This window comes from Pavona decussata, unplaced genomic scaffold, assembly GCF_977016875.1.
Source record: "Pavona decussata unplaced genomic scaffold, jaPavDecu1.1 SCAFFOLD_602, whole genome shotgun sequence".
Classification (NCBI taxonomy): domain Eukaryota; kingdom Metazoa; phylum Cnidaria; class Anthozoa; order Scleractinia; family Agariciidae; genus Pavona; species Pavona decussata.
The window spans coordinates 2426009-2444836 of NW_028145860.1; the positions used below are offsets into that span (position 1 = coordinate 2426009).

At 41.7% G+C, this 18828-nt stretch overlaps 1 protein-coding gene across 2 annotated transcripts; it reads right to left on the reverse strand.

The window, feature by feature from the left end:
• Positions 1–5718: 5718 nt before the first annotated feature.
• On the reverse strand, positions 5719–18061 carry LOC146449359 (uncharacterized). 2 transcript variants are annotated; one of them, XM_085101789.1, is made up of 8 exons: positions 17294–18061; positions 16039–16228; positions 15338–15609; positions 14554–14694; positions 13269–13609; positions 10886–12070; positions 9103–9367; positions 5719–7593 (listed from the first exon to the last, which is right to left on the reverse strand). In XM_085101789.1, the coding sequence occupies exons 1-8, from the start codon at positions 17468–17470 to the stop codon at positions 7213–7215; spliced, it is 2952 nt and encodes a 983-aa protein (XP_084957915.1). In that variant the 5' UTR covers positions 17471–18061; the 3' UTR covers positions 5719–7212. The 2 variants fall into 2 exon arrangements, with proteins under 2 accessions (XP_084957915.1, XP_084957916.1); XM_085101790.1 differs by having other exon boundaries at positions 17299–17431.
• Between the last annotated feature and the right edge of the window lie 767 nt (positions 18062–18828).

Genomic DNA, 18828 nt, shown 5'->3' on the forward strand with positions numbered 1-18828 from the left:
CCTTTCCAAATATTGGAAAAATATACTTCCCTGACCGTGAAGTCAGCCTTGCTCTTAAATTTTAATTATTATTGAAAACACAGTTAATTACTGTTTTTTACTAAACTACACGTAACAGAGTCTAATGGAGCCCCAGTTGGGGAGGGGTGAGGTATTTCAACAATACCACGATACTTGTCGCCATATTTATTTCCAGAATGGAAATAGCGTTCTCGACAACTTCGTGCAATCATTTCGTTACCAGACAATAAAGAGATTCAGAATTGCGTTTACGGAAAATAGCAGAATTGAACACGTGACCATGCTTACCCTATAATCACCGTTGGCTGTTCTCAGTTTCTCATTAAAATTGAGTAGTACTGCGTTAGCATCAAAGGTCAGAATTCTTTTGCACCATTCTCATCTGTGTACTAAGTTTTACAAGAAAACATCAACGCGAATCTCACGTTTGCCGTGAGCGGGATTCTCAATCTCTCCAGTAAAAAAAAATCAATTTCGAGTTCCTGTTTGAAGGAATCTCGCAGGTATTTGCCGTGGGGTATAAAAAAATTATAGTACTGTGGTACTAAGAAAGACATGCAAAACGTGCATGACCTACGTTGAAGTTTTTGAGGTTACAGGGTTCATTTCTGGAAGGACAACTGATTTTTATCAAGGCTGGGTTTTGAGCAATCGCCATGAAAAACACTTCGACTTGCTCACTTGTCGAGTAAAGAGGAAGGAAAGGACTTTTAGAAAATCTAACAGACAAGCAGTTGGTGAGTTACACTACTTGTTCGGTAAAACGTGTTGCTAGTCTTTCATTACAAGTAAGCTCCAAATCGAAATCCTTTTAAAGGGTAATTATTATTATCAATAGTGGTAAAAATAGTGAGATAAGAAAAGTGCTACATAAATTGCAGCCGCTGGAAATTTACGTTGTTTTGCATTGCATCACGGGTAGCCCAAACGCTATGAGCGTTTAAAGGCCTTTGTAACGTGACGTTGTAACTTTGAGTTTCACGTTGAGTTACAGCAATGGTATATATATAGAGAGAGAGAGAAAAAACTGTTCAGCGAACCTAAAACCCACTGAAATCCCCGGGGGGGGGGGGGGGGTTACTTCCTTATAAGAGGCTAATGGGGATGTGCCGCTGGATGGGGTTGCATTTTCACGACTGGATTGACTAGAATGGGGTCGCACATTTTCGGATTTTTGGGGTGAGAAAATTCTATTAAGTAGGGATTCACAATGGTCTCGGTTAAAGAGTTCAGAGAGTTGTTGTTTATTAAATGAAACAATCACCTCGCGTTACATTCCCTTCTTGAAAGTAGATGCATAAATAGAGAGTGACTTATTTGGGATCGCGAAAATTATATTTTCCCAAAAAGTGACTAAGATGGGGTCTATAACTGGCCACAAAATAGACTATAATGGGGCAGGGGCTCTGAGAGGCCAGCGGCACATACCCAGCAAAACTTAACCCAAGTACCCCCCCCCCCCCCCGGGCTGAAATCACACTGAAACGGCCAAAATACTCCACACAAGCACTGACAAGGTATCATGGAGACAAGGTAAGGCATGTTTGTTCGATTCATGAACTTTGATTTCGAGCCCTAAACGCATTCGTAAATTCCCATACAAACACTTTAAACTTATCGACAAAAGATGAGCTTGTGAGCAGGTCTCTTACTTAGCCTTTCAATAACATGCGGATCCGCAGACTCCGAAGTTCAAAATTCAACTAACCGTTACTCTTTTCACTGCCGTCTATCATTGCAGCGGACCTTCTAGGAAACAAAATCCTTTGACTTAACGGGGTCAAAAGAATATGTTATTAGTGCGCTGTGATTGGCGGATTTCGATCCGCTTCGTCGGTTTCTAGATCTGTATTTTTGTGGTCAGTGCCGGTTGTCGCCGTAATTATGATTGACGGCGGTAACGGGCTCCTGACGCAAATCGTTAGATGGGGTTGAAGTAGGAGCTGGGGTTGAGTCCGTATGTTAATGAAAGGCGCAGTAAGGGTGGAAGGGCCTGGCAAGCAAAGGGCAGCGTTGAACTAAAGGTAACCATGGCAACCATGCGTGCGCCAACCACTTAACACCGTCACCCTGAAAGTTTTAGTGGAATACTTACCAAACCCCATACTTTCCTAACACATGGGTGGGCGGAGAAGGCGAAGCAATCCAACAGCTGCTAAAGCCTTATAAAGCGAACTGATCCGCAATGATGAACTGAGCAAAGCAAGCAATGCAAAAGGCAAGCACATGTAAATGCCCCTGATGACTCAGCGGCCACCCCGCAGAAAGCCTGTCCGCTTAGGGTGCAACCGCTGGCCAGCAAGCATTTTCTCGAGGTTTACTCAAGTAACAACGTCAAATTACACAGGTCTTATAACGCTCATAGTGCTTGGGCTACCTGTGATTGCATCGCTAATAATTACTCTTTTTATGTTATAAAGTGAGCGATCGTCAGAGATTACATGGGGAACACGCAGATAAGTGTCACACAAAATACGATTCATTATTCCAGTGGCACTTTATTGGTGTAACACAGCTGTAATCACATATCATCTTTTACTATTTATTATTATCTGTACATAGTTTTGCTGTTGCTACTTTGATACTTTGCAAATTTTTATTTTATTTCTTAGCTCTTCGTTTTTCTTTTTACGCATTTTCTTTTTCTTTTTGGTGACAATACCTGCAAGCTAGCGACATTTACAATCTGTAATGAGCTAAGTGTATTTGACTACGTTAATAAAGTTACTTACTTTAATATATCTACTTGGAATACTAGTGATCCTACTAAGATCCTGAACACTCTAAATAACGAACTGCAATCACATAATTTGTCTCCACAATATTGTTTTCACCACGTTCACAGATTGCAAGCAAATGTTCTCACTCCGCTCATCAATGTACCTTTGAACTTATCCACGCTCCAGTTACGTGGAAACAACAAAGTTGATCTTTTCCTCTCTCAACTTTCGTCTCCACCAACGTCTTAATGACGTAACTTTCCAGGTTATTTTGAATTGCCGGCCATTTTCCTCCATAGTCCACGTTTTATCAAAAAAGAATGCCTGACCGAACAACAGCGCGCATCTGACTTTCGCCTGAGGCTGTCAATCATTTTTGAAGTATGCCACTGGCTGGTAAAATTTCTTGAGTTTGCCATTAATTACTGTATTTACAAAACTGAGAAACCATAAACAGCTTAGAGATTGAATTAATTTTCCGCAACCTTTTTTTGCTCGCCAAAGCCTCCACGACATAGTTTGGGCCTAATTTGCGGTTGAAGCACTACGATCAGTTCCTTATAATTCTAAGGGAGAGTTAAGCCAGCGAACAATGCATGCACGCCCGAAAATTATTTCCCGCGATCAAACGTCACGCGCGGAGAGAAGCACACACTTCGCGTCTCCTCGCGGGAGGCCATTTTCGCGCGCGCGTAGTTCGCTCGCTTTGTTATCCCAGAGAAAAAATAGGGACTTCTCGTAGTCTAAGATAGCCTCCCACGCAGACGTGCTTAGGGGTTCGTCACGCGTTCCTGCCCCACGTGGGGCTGGAACGCGTGACGAACCCCTAAGAACGTCTGGGTGGGAGGCTAAGTCTAAGAGTTAAAGAGTATAAGAGAAGTGCTACATAAATTGCAGATGGAATTTTAGGTTGGTTTACATTGCATCGCAGTTAGCCCAAGCTCTATGAGTGTTTATAAGACCTTTGTAACGTGACATTGTAAATTGAGTGTCACGTTGAGTTTTGGCAATGGTATATAGAGAGGAAAACAGCGAACCTAAAACCCACTGGAATCGCACTGAAACGGCCAAAATACGCCACACAAACACTGACAAGGTATCAAGGAGACGTGAAAACTGCAAAGGACCGCGAACGATAATGCTGTCAGTTGACGTAGGATCTACAAGAGACCTAATCAGCCAAAAATAAACTGTAACACAAACTGCAAGGCTGATACTACGTGAAAGAGTTGACTTTGCGAGACAACAACCCGACAGAAACCGACAAAACAGGGCTGCAACCGTGGACAGCTGTTTCGTTCTTATTGGAACTCGTCAGCACGGTGTAGCAGTTCTATATGAGACCAGCGACAGAGCCAGCTCAAATAAAATGCAACAAAACCCATGTCCTATCAAGTTTCGTACTTTGAACCTGCCCGCTCCCCGAATCACGCGTTGCCACACCACGTGCCTCAGGGAGAAAGCAGACAAAGCATCGAATTCCTGTCTCGCAAAGTCAACTGAATGTAGATGGCCAAAACCATCTTAACATTGAAACGCATGGACAAAACCATGCTTAAAAGGCACAGCATATCGGATCTGTAAAGACCTACGGCCCCAAAAAATAAAGTAGACGTGAAAACTGCAAAGGACCGCGAACGATAATGCTGTCAGTTGACGTAGGATCTACAAGAGACCTAATCAGCCAAAAATAAACTGTAACACAAACTGCAAGGCTGATACTATCAAGGAGACAAGGTAAGGCATTTTTGTTCGATTCATGCACTTTGATTTTGAGCCCTAAACGTATTCGTTGATTCCCATGCAAACCTTTAAACCAAGAGAAAAAAGGGGACAGAGAAGGAAACTAGGGACGTCCGTTGGGATTCGTGAATTTTACTTAATCTGTTTTTAGACATAGTCTAAACGGAAGTAGGTTTCCCGAGACATCCGCACACGGTCGGTTTGACGTCACAGGAAGTGATCGTATATTCAAGTATGACTTTCCTGAGTGGCATTTACAGGCGCCTTGATACGTTTGCAGGCGTTGGGAAACAGACTTCCGTTTTCACGACTTCTAAAAGTGAAGTTCACATATCCCAAGGGCTATACTGGGGATCCCCTTCTCATTATATTATCGACAAAAGATGAGGTGTCTTAAGGGTAGAAGAGCCTGGCAAGCAAAAGGCAGCGTTGCACAAAAGGTAACCATGGCAACCATGCGAGCGCCAACAACCCGACACCGTCACACTGAAAGTCTTAGTGGAATACTTACCAAACCCCACACTTACCTAACACATGGGTGGGCAGAGAGGGCGAAGCAATTTAACAGCTGCTAAGCCTTATAAAGCGAATTGATCCGCAATGATGAGCCGAGCAAAGTAAGCAATGCAAAAAGCAATCACATGTAAATGCCCCTGACGACTCAGCGGCCACCCCGCAGAAAGCCTGCCTTCCTAGGGTGCGACCGCTGGCCAGCAAGCCTTACCTCGAGGTTATTCGTGCCAAATCACCTTTAGTCACATTAGAGCGGTTTTCAATTGAGTGTCCAAAGTAATTTCGTTTGCTTTGCTTTTACTTTACTACGCTCTGTGATTGGTTAACAAAACTCGCGCCACTTTCTCAACCAATGGGAATCCAACCAAAAGCAATCGTGTTTTCGCCGCACGTGTTTTCCCGCGCTTGGCACCAGTTACTTGTATTTGCTTCGAATTCTGATTGGCTCGTTGTGTAGTTTACATCTGTTGTGATCGGCCAGAATAATTAATTTGGTTTTGGTTTTGATTTTACGACACTCAATTGGAAACCGCTCTAATTTGCGCCATTGCATCAACTCAACATGAACTCAAATTACAATGTCACGTTACGAAGGTCTTATAAACGCTCATAGTGCTTGGGCTACCTGTTATTGCATCGCTAATAATTACTCTTTTTATGTTATAAAGTGAGCAATCGTCAGAGATTACATGGGGAACAGGCAGATGAGAGTGACACAAAATACGATTCATTATTCCAGTGGTTTATTGAAGTAACACAGCTGTAATCACATATCATCTTTTTCAGTAGCGACGCAAGCAAAGGCGCAGGCAGAAGCACAAACATAAAAGCTTTATGTCAAGTAAAAACCGGCGCGACGCAAGCAAAAGAAAAGGAAAAATTTTGATCCTTGTGCTCAGTTGTGAGTGCGCTTATGCTTATGGTTGTGTCGAGGCCGTTTCCACGGTGAAATAAGCATTCTTGTGCTTGCGCTTGTGTCTGTGCTTGCGTCGCTAGTGAAAACCAGTACTAGTGATCCTACTAAGATCCTGAACACTCTAAATAACGAACAGCGATCACATAATTTGTCTCTCCAGTATTGTTACACCTATTGCGAGCAAGTATTCTCAGTCCGCCATCAATGTACCCTTGAACTTTTCCACGAGGCAATCACTTGGACAAAACGTTTGTCTCAACGTTTGTCATCCAGTAACGTGTAATGACATAACTTTCCACGTTATTTTGAATTGCCCGCCATTTTCGTCCATAGTCCATGTTTTAGTAAATACCAACGTGTCACCGAACGACGGCGCGCATCTGACTTTCGCCAGAGGCTTCCAATCTTTTTTGAAGTATGCTACTGGCCGGTAAAATTTCTTGAGTTTGCCATTCATTTTCTTACAAAACTAATTAGAGGGTGGTTAATTTTCACCAACCTAACGATTCGTAATCGTCAATCGTAATCGTATTCGTAATCACTGTAGTGCAAGCATCGTGTTTAAGAGATACTGGGGACGAATCATTGAGCTTCCTAATTAACAGTCCATAAAAAATAGTCGAAAAAAAAAAAGAAATTTTAGCAACATAAAGTCTATAAAGTTTAACGCTTCGTCTGACCGTTCAGACGGCTTCACTTTAATATAGTAACTGTCTTTCGTTATTTTACAAAAACGTGTTATTAGAATCATAAACAAATCTAGCTTTGATGCTCATACAGATCCAACCTTTAAAGAACTAGGTATATTAAAATTCAGTGACACCACTTTGCTACAATTAGGTCAGTTCACACCTAGAAAACTGGAAACTGTCATGCCTTACTTCGTACCTTACTGTTGTACAAATATTAAGAAATTTTCTGTGTTTTGCCAAGGACCCAAATTTTATAACTCCCTTTATTGTGAAATCATCAACTCTAAATCAATTTGCTCTTTTAAGATTTCCCCTTAAGAATTCAATAATTGAAAACTATGAATAACACGTGATCTTCTAGCTTATTACGTTTATCTATTTAACATCCTTACGCCATGTAATTAACTTATTTATCTGTAGTCAACTTATTTTAATTGGGGAGGCTGAATCACGCATAAGCTTCCTAGTTTCTTTTCGTTCTCCTCGCCACTTTTTCTTAGTAACTTAATTGAAATTATTTTATCGTGTCTTGCTTGTAATTTCTTTGTGCGGCAAAATAGTAATAAAAAATAAATAAATAAATAAAAAACTAAAAATGGTCTTTGGTTTACTTCATGTAATCGTGTTTAATTTCCTTAATAAGGTCTCTAGCTTCCACTGCTGTTCGCCTCACAAAAGGATTAGAATCCCAACAAGACACCATTAACTTGACCCACCCGTCCGGTGGAGCGTTGGACCCTTCGCGGTGAAATCGTCGAGACACTCCATTTGGACTCAGGGAGCTGAGATCGATAGGCGCATTTTCACCAAACCACATTTCCCACAGGATTAACCCGAAGCTGTACATGTCCGCCTTTGAATCGTAGCCTTTGCCTTCATGTACCTCGGGTGCCATGTACAGTGGTGTGCCACACACAGTTCCTGTTATCCTGCTTTTGAACGTGGCCAAACCCAAATCGGCTACTTTGATGTGTTCGCGCCTTGAAATCTGTGAAACAACTCGAAATTAGCAGCTGGCTAATCAAATGAAACTTCATTTTGCAAATCAGTTGAAAAGAAGCATTCTTGTAGGAAAGTACTGCTCACTTATTTTCATTTTAATGGTTGCCCCTTCTTAAGGATTACATCCATAGATACAAATGTTAGGAAGTACAAAGGTTTACTTAAAGTGTGAAAGGCTTGACTATGAGGCTTTAAAAGCGGAAGAGTGTGTTTAAGGGCCAATTTAGATAGTAGAGAGTTGTCGCATGCAAACATCATACGTCACATCTACGGTACTATTAAATGTTTCGAGTGATTCAAATTTAAATTTGCAAATGAAACCCCAGACTATCTGTCGGTAGTTCTGGTTTAAATGTAGTCCTGTATTTACATGTCACATCGTAAGCATCTTGAGGGCATACAGTTAAAATCGGTCCTTGTAGAGCGGTTTCCAATTGAGTGTCGAAAGTAATTAGGTAACTGCTTTGGTTTGCCTTTAATGCGCTCTGTGAATGAGCCAATGAGAAGTAAAACCAAAACCAATCGTGCCTCGCTCGCACGCGTTTTCCCGCTCTTGGCACCGGTTACATGTATTTGCTCCAAGTTCTGATTTGTTCATTGCGCTGTTTACATCTCTCATGAATTTCCAGAGTGATTTCTTTGGTTTTGGACGATTTTTACGACACTCAAAGGAAAAGTGCTATACAAATCAACACATAAGATTCTCTATGACTGATAGCAGAATCCCTATTTAGTTTCATGGCTGAACACCTCCCAACTCTGAAAATATTGTGGATTATTTTCGTGCGCTGCCCATTTCTCTAAGGCCACGTCATCACTGATGTGTTTTCGTTTGAAAACGCATACTTCCTGATACCTTTTCAGTCCACACTGAAACGATCGAAAACGCCGATGAAAACGGAGGTTATCGAAAACGATTTCAATAGCGGAGACTTTAGAAAAAACTTTGTTTTTAGTGTCCACAGGTGAAAACGAGGCTTTTGACAAAGATGACGAAAATAGCGTCACCCGACATCGGTTCCAGTCCAAGTCCAAAGACGAGCATCTACACGCGCACAACCGCACTGAGGTCCAAGTCGTTTTAGTGTGAACAGGTGAAAACGATACAATAAAGGAGACTTTTGAAAACACATTAGTGTGAACGGAACCTAGAGGCGCGGATTTATTCGAAATAAGAGTGATGACCACTGGAACTTTTGTTTCTAATTGCCCTTGAGTTGTTTCTTGTTAAACTATGGAATATTGTAGAAATGATATACCTAAACCGATAACAGAGGTAATTTTTAACGCCAAGATTAAACGATAAGTGTCAGCTTGATGAAGTTTTAGCCTTCAACGAAGAAACACGGGTAATTTTTATCGTTTCTAACCCCCAAAATCCATTGATTGCATTTCAAACTACTATACATTTCTGAACTTAAACCTTCGGAGCGAATCCCTAAAAACCATCACATTTTCTTTCGTCAATAGTATGTACTATACCTAGTTCACTCACCAAAACGTTGTCCAGCTTGAGATCCCGGTGAACGATTTCCTTGCTGTGGATGAATTCAAGGGCATCCAGAATCTGCTTGCTCCACTGGAAAGTGAGGGCCGCCGCTTTCTTCGTTTTCCAAGGAATATGTTTTTCGTCCTTGAATATGTAGTTCTTGAGACTGTCAGTACACAATTCGAAAACCAATCCCAAGGAACTTAGACTGTGCTTGTGAAACTCCATGACCACTCCATAGAACGCCACAATGTGCTTGTGCTCCAGTTGTCTGTAAAGGGAATATCGTCTTAAGCTTTTGCCTTAAGGACGGTGCCCACTTTTGTTACTACGCATACCATCTGTGCATCTCGAGATACTTGGGTTTCCTATGGGTGGTGCCTACTAATGCAGTGATATTTTTGCCCTGTTTAAAACTATGCGGAGAAAGCTGAGCTTTTGGTATCCAGAAAGAAAATTAAGGGTTACCATTCATTTTTCAAAGATAATAAAGCTTCAATTTGGAAAAAAAAAACGCCATACTTTGCTTTGTATTTTACTGTTTTTCAGAATAATTATTGTTTGATCATCTCCAAAAAATGCCGGCGTGGTTACCCCCAATTTTGTTTTTGGATTTCAATAGCCCTTGATAAGATCTGCTTTTCCTGCATAGTCACAAACCAAACAAAAATACTTCTTTATTAGTGGGCACCGTCCTAATTCAGCGCGGACCGAGCTCAAAGCTTATTCATAACTTACTCATATTATATTGCCACATACTGAGAAATAAAGATCACTACAGAAGAGCACTGTTCAGCTGCTCACATTTGAACGAACAGACTGTCGAATTTATCTACAGACACCTTAAATTTATCCAGCCACCTTCAGGCAACGCATAATTGTAGACAGCACCACTCAGCGCGCTATGTTTTCAATTGCTCTCCAAAGCCCCCACGACATACTTCGGACCTAATTTTCGATTGAGGCACTGGAGATTTGTAGACTTCGAACAATCCCTTATATTTCTAAAGGATAGTAAAGCAAGCCGGCGAACCACGCGTGTGCGCGCGAAAATTGTTTCCCGCGAGAAGACGCGAGGTGCGAGGTGCTACCCTCTGCACCTCGCGTTTTCTCGTGGGAAACAATTTTTGGGCGCACAGTGTGGTTCACTCGCTTTGTTATCCCAGAGAAAAATAAGGGACTGCTCGCAGTCAAGGAGTTTTGGCACAATTGACTTGAATGAGCGACTACATGAAAATGGCCCGATTGTGTTAGTTAGCAAAAACAGTTCGGAAAGCAAGAATAGGATAGGATAGAATACGGAAGGAGCTAATTCTCGATAACTTAATAAATCCATTCCGTTAGCAGCATCCACACTAACTCCTCTTCCTGTGCTACATGTTTGTGTATACTTTTAATGTAAATCTCCTATCAAACGAAGACATCGACCTGAGTGGCAAAACCACTTCTTGCGTTTAATTGCTTTCACTTGCAATACATTGCATCCACTTTGATAAACAAAAGATTGCAAAACATTGAACGGCGCAAATAAAAAAGAGTAATTTGGAGCCCACTTTACCACTGAGAGAACGCTGCATTTCCGTCAAGCCAGGGCCTACAAGGGCTTTTTAAGCCAGACTACAACTAATATGCTCGATTTCCGTCGCTCCCTCGGGATCGGCTTTCGGGGCTGAGTGGCGGGCTCTTTTCCCGAACAGCGGCTGGTAATCGATCCTATACAACTAACTGAAGTCTTGGTTGTTGCTCGGTAACTTATATAACTAAAGGGAAAACTGATACGATCACTTACTTTAACATGGCTGCCTCTCCAAGGAAGGGTGCAACGTTGGACGGATTCAAATCTTTTCTCAGCTTTTTGACAGCCACATCTTTCCAGCCATGTCCGGGAGGGGCGTATTTGCCTTTAAAGACTGTGCCATAAGCCCCTCTTCCAAGGTAATCGTCCTTTCGGCAGCGAAACCTCTTGCTATCAATTTGGCAGGGTGGGTAGATGACCTGAATCCCATGCTGGATCGCATCAAACATTAATTTCTCGTGCGTATCCACAAGCTTCTTGTACAAAGGAGCATGCGATTCCACAATCCTTTTTTCTGATTCTTCATCTTCGCTTTTCGTGAGATCCATACACTTCTGCTCGTATTTGGCAATCAACTCCTTGTGGCATCTCTTTATGCTGCCAATTCGGTTCTTTTCCTCTGTGAATTCTTGCGAAACATGATTGACAACTCCGTTCTCTATGAATGCCTGGAGGAAATCAGTTGATAGTTCTGTCAGGGCTTGACAAGAATTGTTCCTCAGATTCCTTTCTTTGAGGTGTTTTTCAACCACTAAATACCCGAACACAGGTGGAGCAGCGAGCATCCCTGCAGCCAAGCCAATGGGAAACAAAACAGGCAAGAAGGCAAGGAGCGACACAACCAGGAATTTCTTCAATCTGGGATCCAGTGGGGGTCGCAATTTCCCAGGATGAACCTCGAAAAGTATGATTTCATCCATCGATTCACCAACAAGAACTCGATCGATTTCACGAATATCTTTCTCGAAATCGAAAAAACCGCGATGAAAACGCGCCTCGAGATCAGAGTGGGCAGTCGTGAAGAGCTTCTCTTTGGTATTAAGCTTTTGAAGAAATGATTGCAAACGTTGTTCAATGCACGCGTTGTACGTCTCCTTTAATTTTACTAAATTCCCTTTACGACCTTCCTCAATCTGGGGCAGATCCTTTTCTGTCCACGTGCAGAACGCACTTCTTACGTCATCCGATCGCAAGTAGGATGTCACGCGTTCAGAAATGCGTTTCACGTGATCGGAGAATGCTTCCTCAATCTCTCGGATGGGATTTCCGTGTTTGAGTTTCTCGAGTTTCACTCTACCTTCTTCTCGTGCCTGTAGCCGCTCTTCTCGGCTTCTTCTCGCATTTTTCAATTCAGCTTTCACTCGATCCGACATGCTGGTGAGATGGCCACTAATCCAGCTGTTGTAATATTAAAACAGTAAAAAAAAAAAAAAAAAAAAAAAAAATTAGATATTCTATACCTTAAATTACTAGCCTGTTTATAAAAGGGAAGGAGAAAAGGGGAAGCTGGCGCCCCTCTTCCTCGCGCATCGCGCCCCATTCCCCTTCTATCTTCCTCTTTCTAGCGTCTGCCACGCAGGCTAGGAAATTACCAGAAGTCTACCCAAACACAGAGAATGAGGCGTGATTGGACTGAAACTATATTGAATGGAAGGCTGTTAATTGGCACTGTCTTGAACTTGTATGGCAGTATTGATCGATCGTATGTATATTTTATAGTGCAAAGTAGTTAGGTGTCCCCAATTAGCTTACATTCTAGTAAGCTAGAAGCTACGGCACATTTTGTTTTACTTTTTTCATAGCTTTCGAATCGCCCATCAAATCTGGAGTTCACATCAACTCAGCAGCTGGCATTTTCCTTAAGCACAGTAAAACCATATAAAAGAGAGAGAGCAACAGGTGATAAGGCGTGGCCGTATTTGCAGGCTACTAACATCATGAAAACAATTGCAAATTCCAGTAAACTCAATTGATATTCGAGTATACTAGAACAACTTCTCATTTGCGAAGGGAGAGAAGAGAGGGTGGGGTACCCTAACGATGGTTCAACCTTCCTATGTAAGTAATAACACTCCTTCGTAGATGGCTCTCCCCACGAACGGGAAAGACAAATAAATTCCTGCGTAGTGTTTGTTTTACTGAGCTGCTCAGTGCCCGCTCGGGACTGGGGCGACCTTTATCGCTTGCAAAGTCTCGCTCACGATTGGTCGAGAGGACAAAAGAGCGAACAACAAAACAATGCGCTTAGATACAAACAACAACGGAGCTGTGATTATCTTGGTCCAGTGAACATGATAGAGCCTACAAGAGGTGAAGGTCTGCTGTTAGGATAACCCGTTTGTAAAGCTTTCTAGCCTTGCACCTGTTCATTTGTATCTCAATTCGAATACTAAATTAATTAGCGTTTCCACTTTGCATCGAATGTTTTAAATTTCAGCGTTGTGATAGTCAAGTTAAGTTAGAAAAGTTTTTTTTCCTCAAGATCGCCGAAGAAGCTCACATTTTCAATTAACCGTCTTGCCCATTCGTTAATATTTAACCCTTTTTACCATCACCGTTGGGAATCAAAAACAGACCTAATACACAACTCAAATACCTGTAGGAAAATTCTGTTTTTCTTTCGAGGCAAAGGGAGAGAAGGCGTTGTATTCCTCCAATCAGAATGCTTAGATCGTCGCTCATCACGTTAAACTTCCGATGCACGTGGGCTGCGGTAGATACTGACATTCTAACCACTTGGGCTTTTTCATTGAGGTCAGGGACTTTCTTTTTCAATTTGGTAGTGATATCTTTAATGAGGTTTCCTCTCTCGGTCTGGCTTGTGTGTCTTTCTACTTCGTCCCACTTGTTGCAAACAAACAGAGCAGACTCAGCAGTAATTCCTCCACGTTTCTCTCCTTGGTAAAGCTTTATCCACTCCCTCACGATACGCAGAAGCTGGAGAAATATTTTTTACATTTGGCAACAGGCCGTTTCCGAGTTGCTGTGAACCTCATTATGAAAACGAGGCTAAGTGCAAAGCTTTTCATTGAAAATTAGTTTGTTTGCATGTGAATGAAAACTAATTTTCAAAATAAAAGCAACTCGGAAATGGCCCATCCATCTCCACAAAATCAGAGGTAAAAATTGCTTGCCTTGTACAGCATAACAAACAACGCTATCACCAATAAAAGTAGTAATACACAACTGCTATCACTGAAATTAACTGAGAAAGTAAAAGTTCATAAATCCGAAGAGCAGAACTCAAAACTTTATTATACCCAAGAGAGGTCCTCTATTGGCTACCATAATAACCTTTGAACAGGCTCCCAAGTGGGGTATAGGGCGAAGAGCTCGGTCTGGGAGCGAGAAAGAAAGGGACCTCCGAACGAGCACGGCTCGCTCCGCTCGCCGGTTTTTCTCTTCGCCCTATACCCCACTTGGGAGCCTGGTCACAGCCTACACTATAAAAGGGTGACTATTCAACTGAAGGCTCCATTAAGTAGTAATTTTTTGTGGTTGTGATCAGATACTATACGAACTGGAACTACCTACAGTACTTCCATGTGGTGTTATGGAAATGCTGTACACTAAAGTGGTTTTAACTTTGGAGTCTTTGAAAGCTACTGAGCAGTACTTTCCTGTTGTGCTGTTCATTATGCTGTACAAGGTGGTTCTAGCTTTTAAGTCTGTGGATGAAGTCCTAAAGTGTGACTATTCAAATGAACGCTACTGAGCAGTACTTTCCTGTGGTGCTGTTCATTATGCTGTACAAGGTGGTTCTAACGTTTGAGTCTGTGTATGAAATCCTATAGTATGACTATTCAAGTGAAAGCTACTGAGCAGTACTTCAATCATGGGTATTATTAACAGTTTATGTGTGAATATACCGGCTAACTTACCCTGTCCTCTTGTAATCCTCCAGCATTTGGACTGTTTATTACATAGATGAAGGCAAAGGCTTGTGGCATATACTCTAAAACAATCTTGCTAACATGCTCTGAGTCACCGATTCCTGGACTGTCCACAATTACCACACCACCCTACAAGAAGAAAAGTGGGTTACCCTTAACGTTGATAGTTCCTGTTCGGGCCCGAACGCGGTAGGGCAAACTGTAAAATCCTCCTTTACAACCACAGGAGTGCGATAATCCTCGCTCATGGAAATCCATATGCGTCAAGTGCAACGTGGCTCGCATCTTCGATCGTCAATTAACTTGTTGTTTTTAACTGTTTTGTTGTTCTGGGTTTTTTTATACACTAGTTTTTGTATCCTTATGGGTTCACTATAACCACGCCAGATATTATTTTTCTGTTTTCCTGTGTCTGTAGGCGAAGTGAGTCCCCCCTCCACTGACAAATTGAGTGACAAGTTAGTTGCGTTGCATCATGGGGTATGTTCGTTTTTGCTACCAGTGTACCGGAAGACACGCAATCTCGTACCCAGAGCCCTCGGGCTCTTTGGACAGCGGTTGGTCGCCAGGAGAGACTTGCAAGCCGTTATGGAGCAGCCGGTCAAAAAATTTAAATATTTTTGAATTCTTTAGTCTCTCTGCTGGCGACCGACCGCTGGCCAAAGAGCCTGAGGACTCTGAGCATGAGATCGGAAAACACGTGACTCATTTGTTATTGTCAAAGGAACAGAAAGGAAAGAAAGGAACAGATACGTCAGAGTTTAATCCATACCTCCAACAATGGGTTGGGTATTTTAATTTCAATCCTTTCACACCAGTGTTCATCATCAGTGGGTTTCTCAATGAACTCCCTCATCTTGTCAAATTTGCTTTCCTTGAGTTTGATTGGCGTTTTTCCTCGTTTGGCAAAATGTATCACCGCTTCTTTCTTTGTTCCGTAGGAAATCTCGCAGATGGTCAAAGTGTTTTGCATGATGCAGGTCGGCATGACTTGGTCATTTAACAACAGGTTTATTAGGCTGCTCTTCCCTGCACTGGTCTCTCCTGTTAAAATTATAAAGTTAACCCTTTCACCCCTAATATCAAAGAATAAATTATCCTATCTTGCCCCCATACTTCTAAATTTTCGAAAATTTATGGCGGCCCGAACCCCTCTGGAAGATTTTTTTTTTAAACTTTGCAAACAATATTGTATCTAAGCATGCATTATAAAAAAATGGGGGTTACTGAGCTCGTTTTTGAGTTATAACAACTTAAAAGAACGATTATGGGTGTTTTAAACAGATCACACTGTTGCTATGGTAACCCATTATGTGGAGAAACCACTTTTGAGTCTGTGAATGAAATCACAAAGTGTACACGTCACAATTCAAATGAAAGCAGTTGAGCATTACTTTCCTGTGGTCTTGTTTAAAAGATCCTATCCACAGATCAAAAGATCAACATACATATCGTTACTGTGAAGAACCTTACCAGCTTTGAGCACAGGGTACCTCTTGCTTTTAAGATCTTCAATACATTCTTCAGCCCCATCAAGAAAACCTTCCGGTGGACGTATCGCTTGCGTTTCTCGAAGTGCCTCCTTTATTTTTTGATAATAGTTCTTCAATATACGTCGTCGATCCCGAATTTCCTTCAGATCTTGTAAGATTCTTTCATATCCCTAAGGAAAAAAAAAACATCGCTTGTCACATGAAGTGCCTACCATGTAAATCGCGACGTTTGTACCAAGCCCGCTTCAAACATGCGCAGTAAAACAGGACATTTCACAACCCACAATTGCGTGAAACGTTAGCTCTTGAGTCTCCTAATGTAATAGTCTATTGTTGGACTGACAGTAGGCTGTTGTTAAGAAACAATGCTTATGATACACCTTATCTAAAGCACCAGAGTTGATCATTTAGAGGTTTCTAATTACTTAATATAAAATTCAAAACTTTGCGTGACAATATCACTTACTTCCTTGAAATCATCTACTTCTTCATTCTTATTCCATTAGCGACAACAACCTTTTGTGCTTTAATCACACAAACGAAAAACATGTCTGTTGGTTCAATAAACATTTTCCCTAGTGTGACCTTTGGTCTCAATGTTTTGCTAATTCAGTTCTTTCGAGAATATTCCGATAGTTTTTCCCTTGTCAATAGCAAGACCAAGCCGGAGAAAGGAAATATTGAATCGATGGCCTTGTGCTGGAGTACAATCAGTTGTGGATGATAAAAGATTCCCAATGTTATACCTAGCAGTTATATAAGATAAAGGACGTTCTATTTAGCGTTACCGCTATGAGTCAAGTTCAGAAGCTTTCAGACTTGATATAACACTTTTCATCTGCAAAGTGGCATTACATTGCGATATGGTAAAAACAAGTAAAAGTGAAACAAGTATGTTTTTAAAAATTTGCATTTTGTAGTGACCGCGTCAAGCGCCAGACTGTATAATAGAGAGGCCTCAGTTTACCTTAGATAATCAGTATTTACAGTGGATTTGATTGCGGTCAGTCAGGTCAGTGTCGGATGAGTGGATGCATACACTACAATTTCTTTCCTTGACACGTACACAACTTAAAACCGCCATATATGATCATCCATCGCCACTCTGTATGTACATGTAGCCCCATTTAGAAAACCTCAACTGAGCTTGATTATTACTCAACAAAAGAACGATCGAGACTCTGCACTCTAAAGGCAAGCCATGCAGTAATTTCAGTTACGTTATTTTAGCATACCTCACTTAGAGTTCCATTTGCTTTTTTCAGCTCCCTGATCCTTTCTTTTCGAGCCATTTCCATACCTGAAACCGCTCTATGTCCATCTACAGACACTCGTAGAAGCTTCAAATCGTCTACAAGGTCTGCAATACTTTCCTTGCGTACAAGCTTTGGGCTGCTGTCTACCTTCGCCATTTTACAGTTCAATAGTTCAGTTGTCTCGATCGCACTGGCAAGCGTCACTGTTCCAGAGACATCACTGCCACTTGTCTTTGAGGTTGGAAGACCACCATTGAAACCGAATACGATTCAACCACCAAGAATAACAAACATTGTTCTTTGTTTCTGTAGAAATCGATCAAGTCGTCTATGAAGCTAAGCCAGCTAAGCTTTGCTTCTGAATAAGAGAGAGATAGAACTTCGTTCTTCCGTGGAATTTAAGACAGGAAATCTGATGACCTTCACCTTTGATAAACTTTGGTTAGCCAATCACAAAGTATTCAAATTAATCAGTTGAAATTTGCGTGATCTGTTGTACTCCAAGTCACCATTGTGTGCGTATGTGCTTTCTACACCACGTATTCTTTCGCAGCGCACAAGTAATCAACTCGTCCTTTTCTAATCCTTCCGTCAAGGGAGGGCCTAGTTTAGTATGTTACTACTCTTGTGATATATCCGACTATCCTTTTATTTGTAGCAGTAATGACTCAGTGATGACTATGCTGGGATTAGCGTAGCCTGCGAATACAGCCGCCTCTCATTCGCTCCCGCTACTAAGAGAGGCGGCTGTATTCGTAGGCTAGGATTAGCGACGACACATGTCGGATTTTGTTGTGTGGGTCTTGTTTTAGCCAATCTACCCGCACCCCTACCCCCAACCCCTCAGCACTTTATCAGCTAACAGGAACTAATGACATAGCGTCACTCAGCCATGTGCTCCTTCCTGCCTTGGTATAGCCGTCACTCATTCATCACCCACGAACACGAATTTATCTTCGTGGGAGAGGAATGCGTGACAAGCCCAAAGAGCGTCTGCGTACGACGCTATCAAACAGTTGGACAACGTGAGTAGTGGTTAAATCTCTATAGCTATTCAGCAGATAAAATGGGTAAAAATGGATACATGTTAACTTGTGGAGTGTTCCGCTAACCAGGTTGGGACGGAAGGAAGAAACACGATGTAGTTACCATCCCCTAGAATGGGACTTAACCAACATATAACATATTCCGGGGGGACATTCATACTCCTCTGAATATTTAGTAGAGATGTGCGGCACGGTTCTCCAGACTCGACTCTGACCCTATTTTAGACCAAAATATGTTTAACAAATCGACGGCAGTTTTCTATGGTCTATACTCTTATAGACCATAAAATGACGTCAAAAAATGTTCAAAACTCAAGTGAAACCACGAGCCGCAGGCGAGTGGTTTCACTGCCAAGTTTTGGACATTTTATGGCGTCATTTTATGGTCTATAAGAGTATAGACCATAGAAAACTGCCGTCGATTTGTTTTTTACAATAACATGGAAAAAGTACGAGTGGAATTGGCTG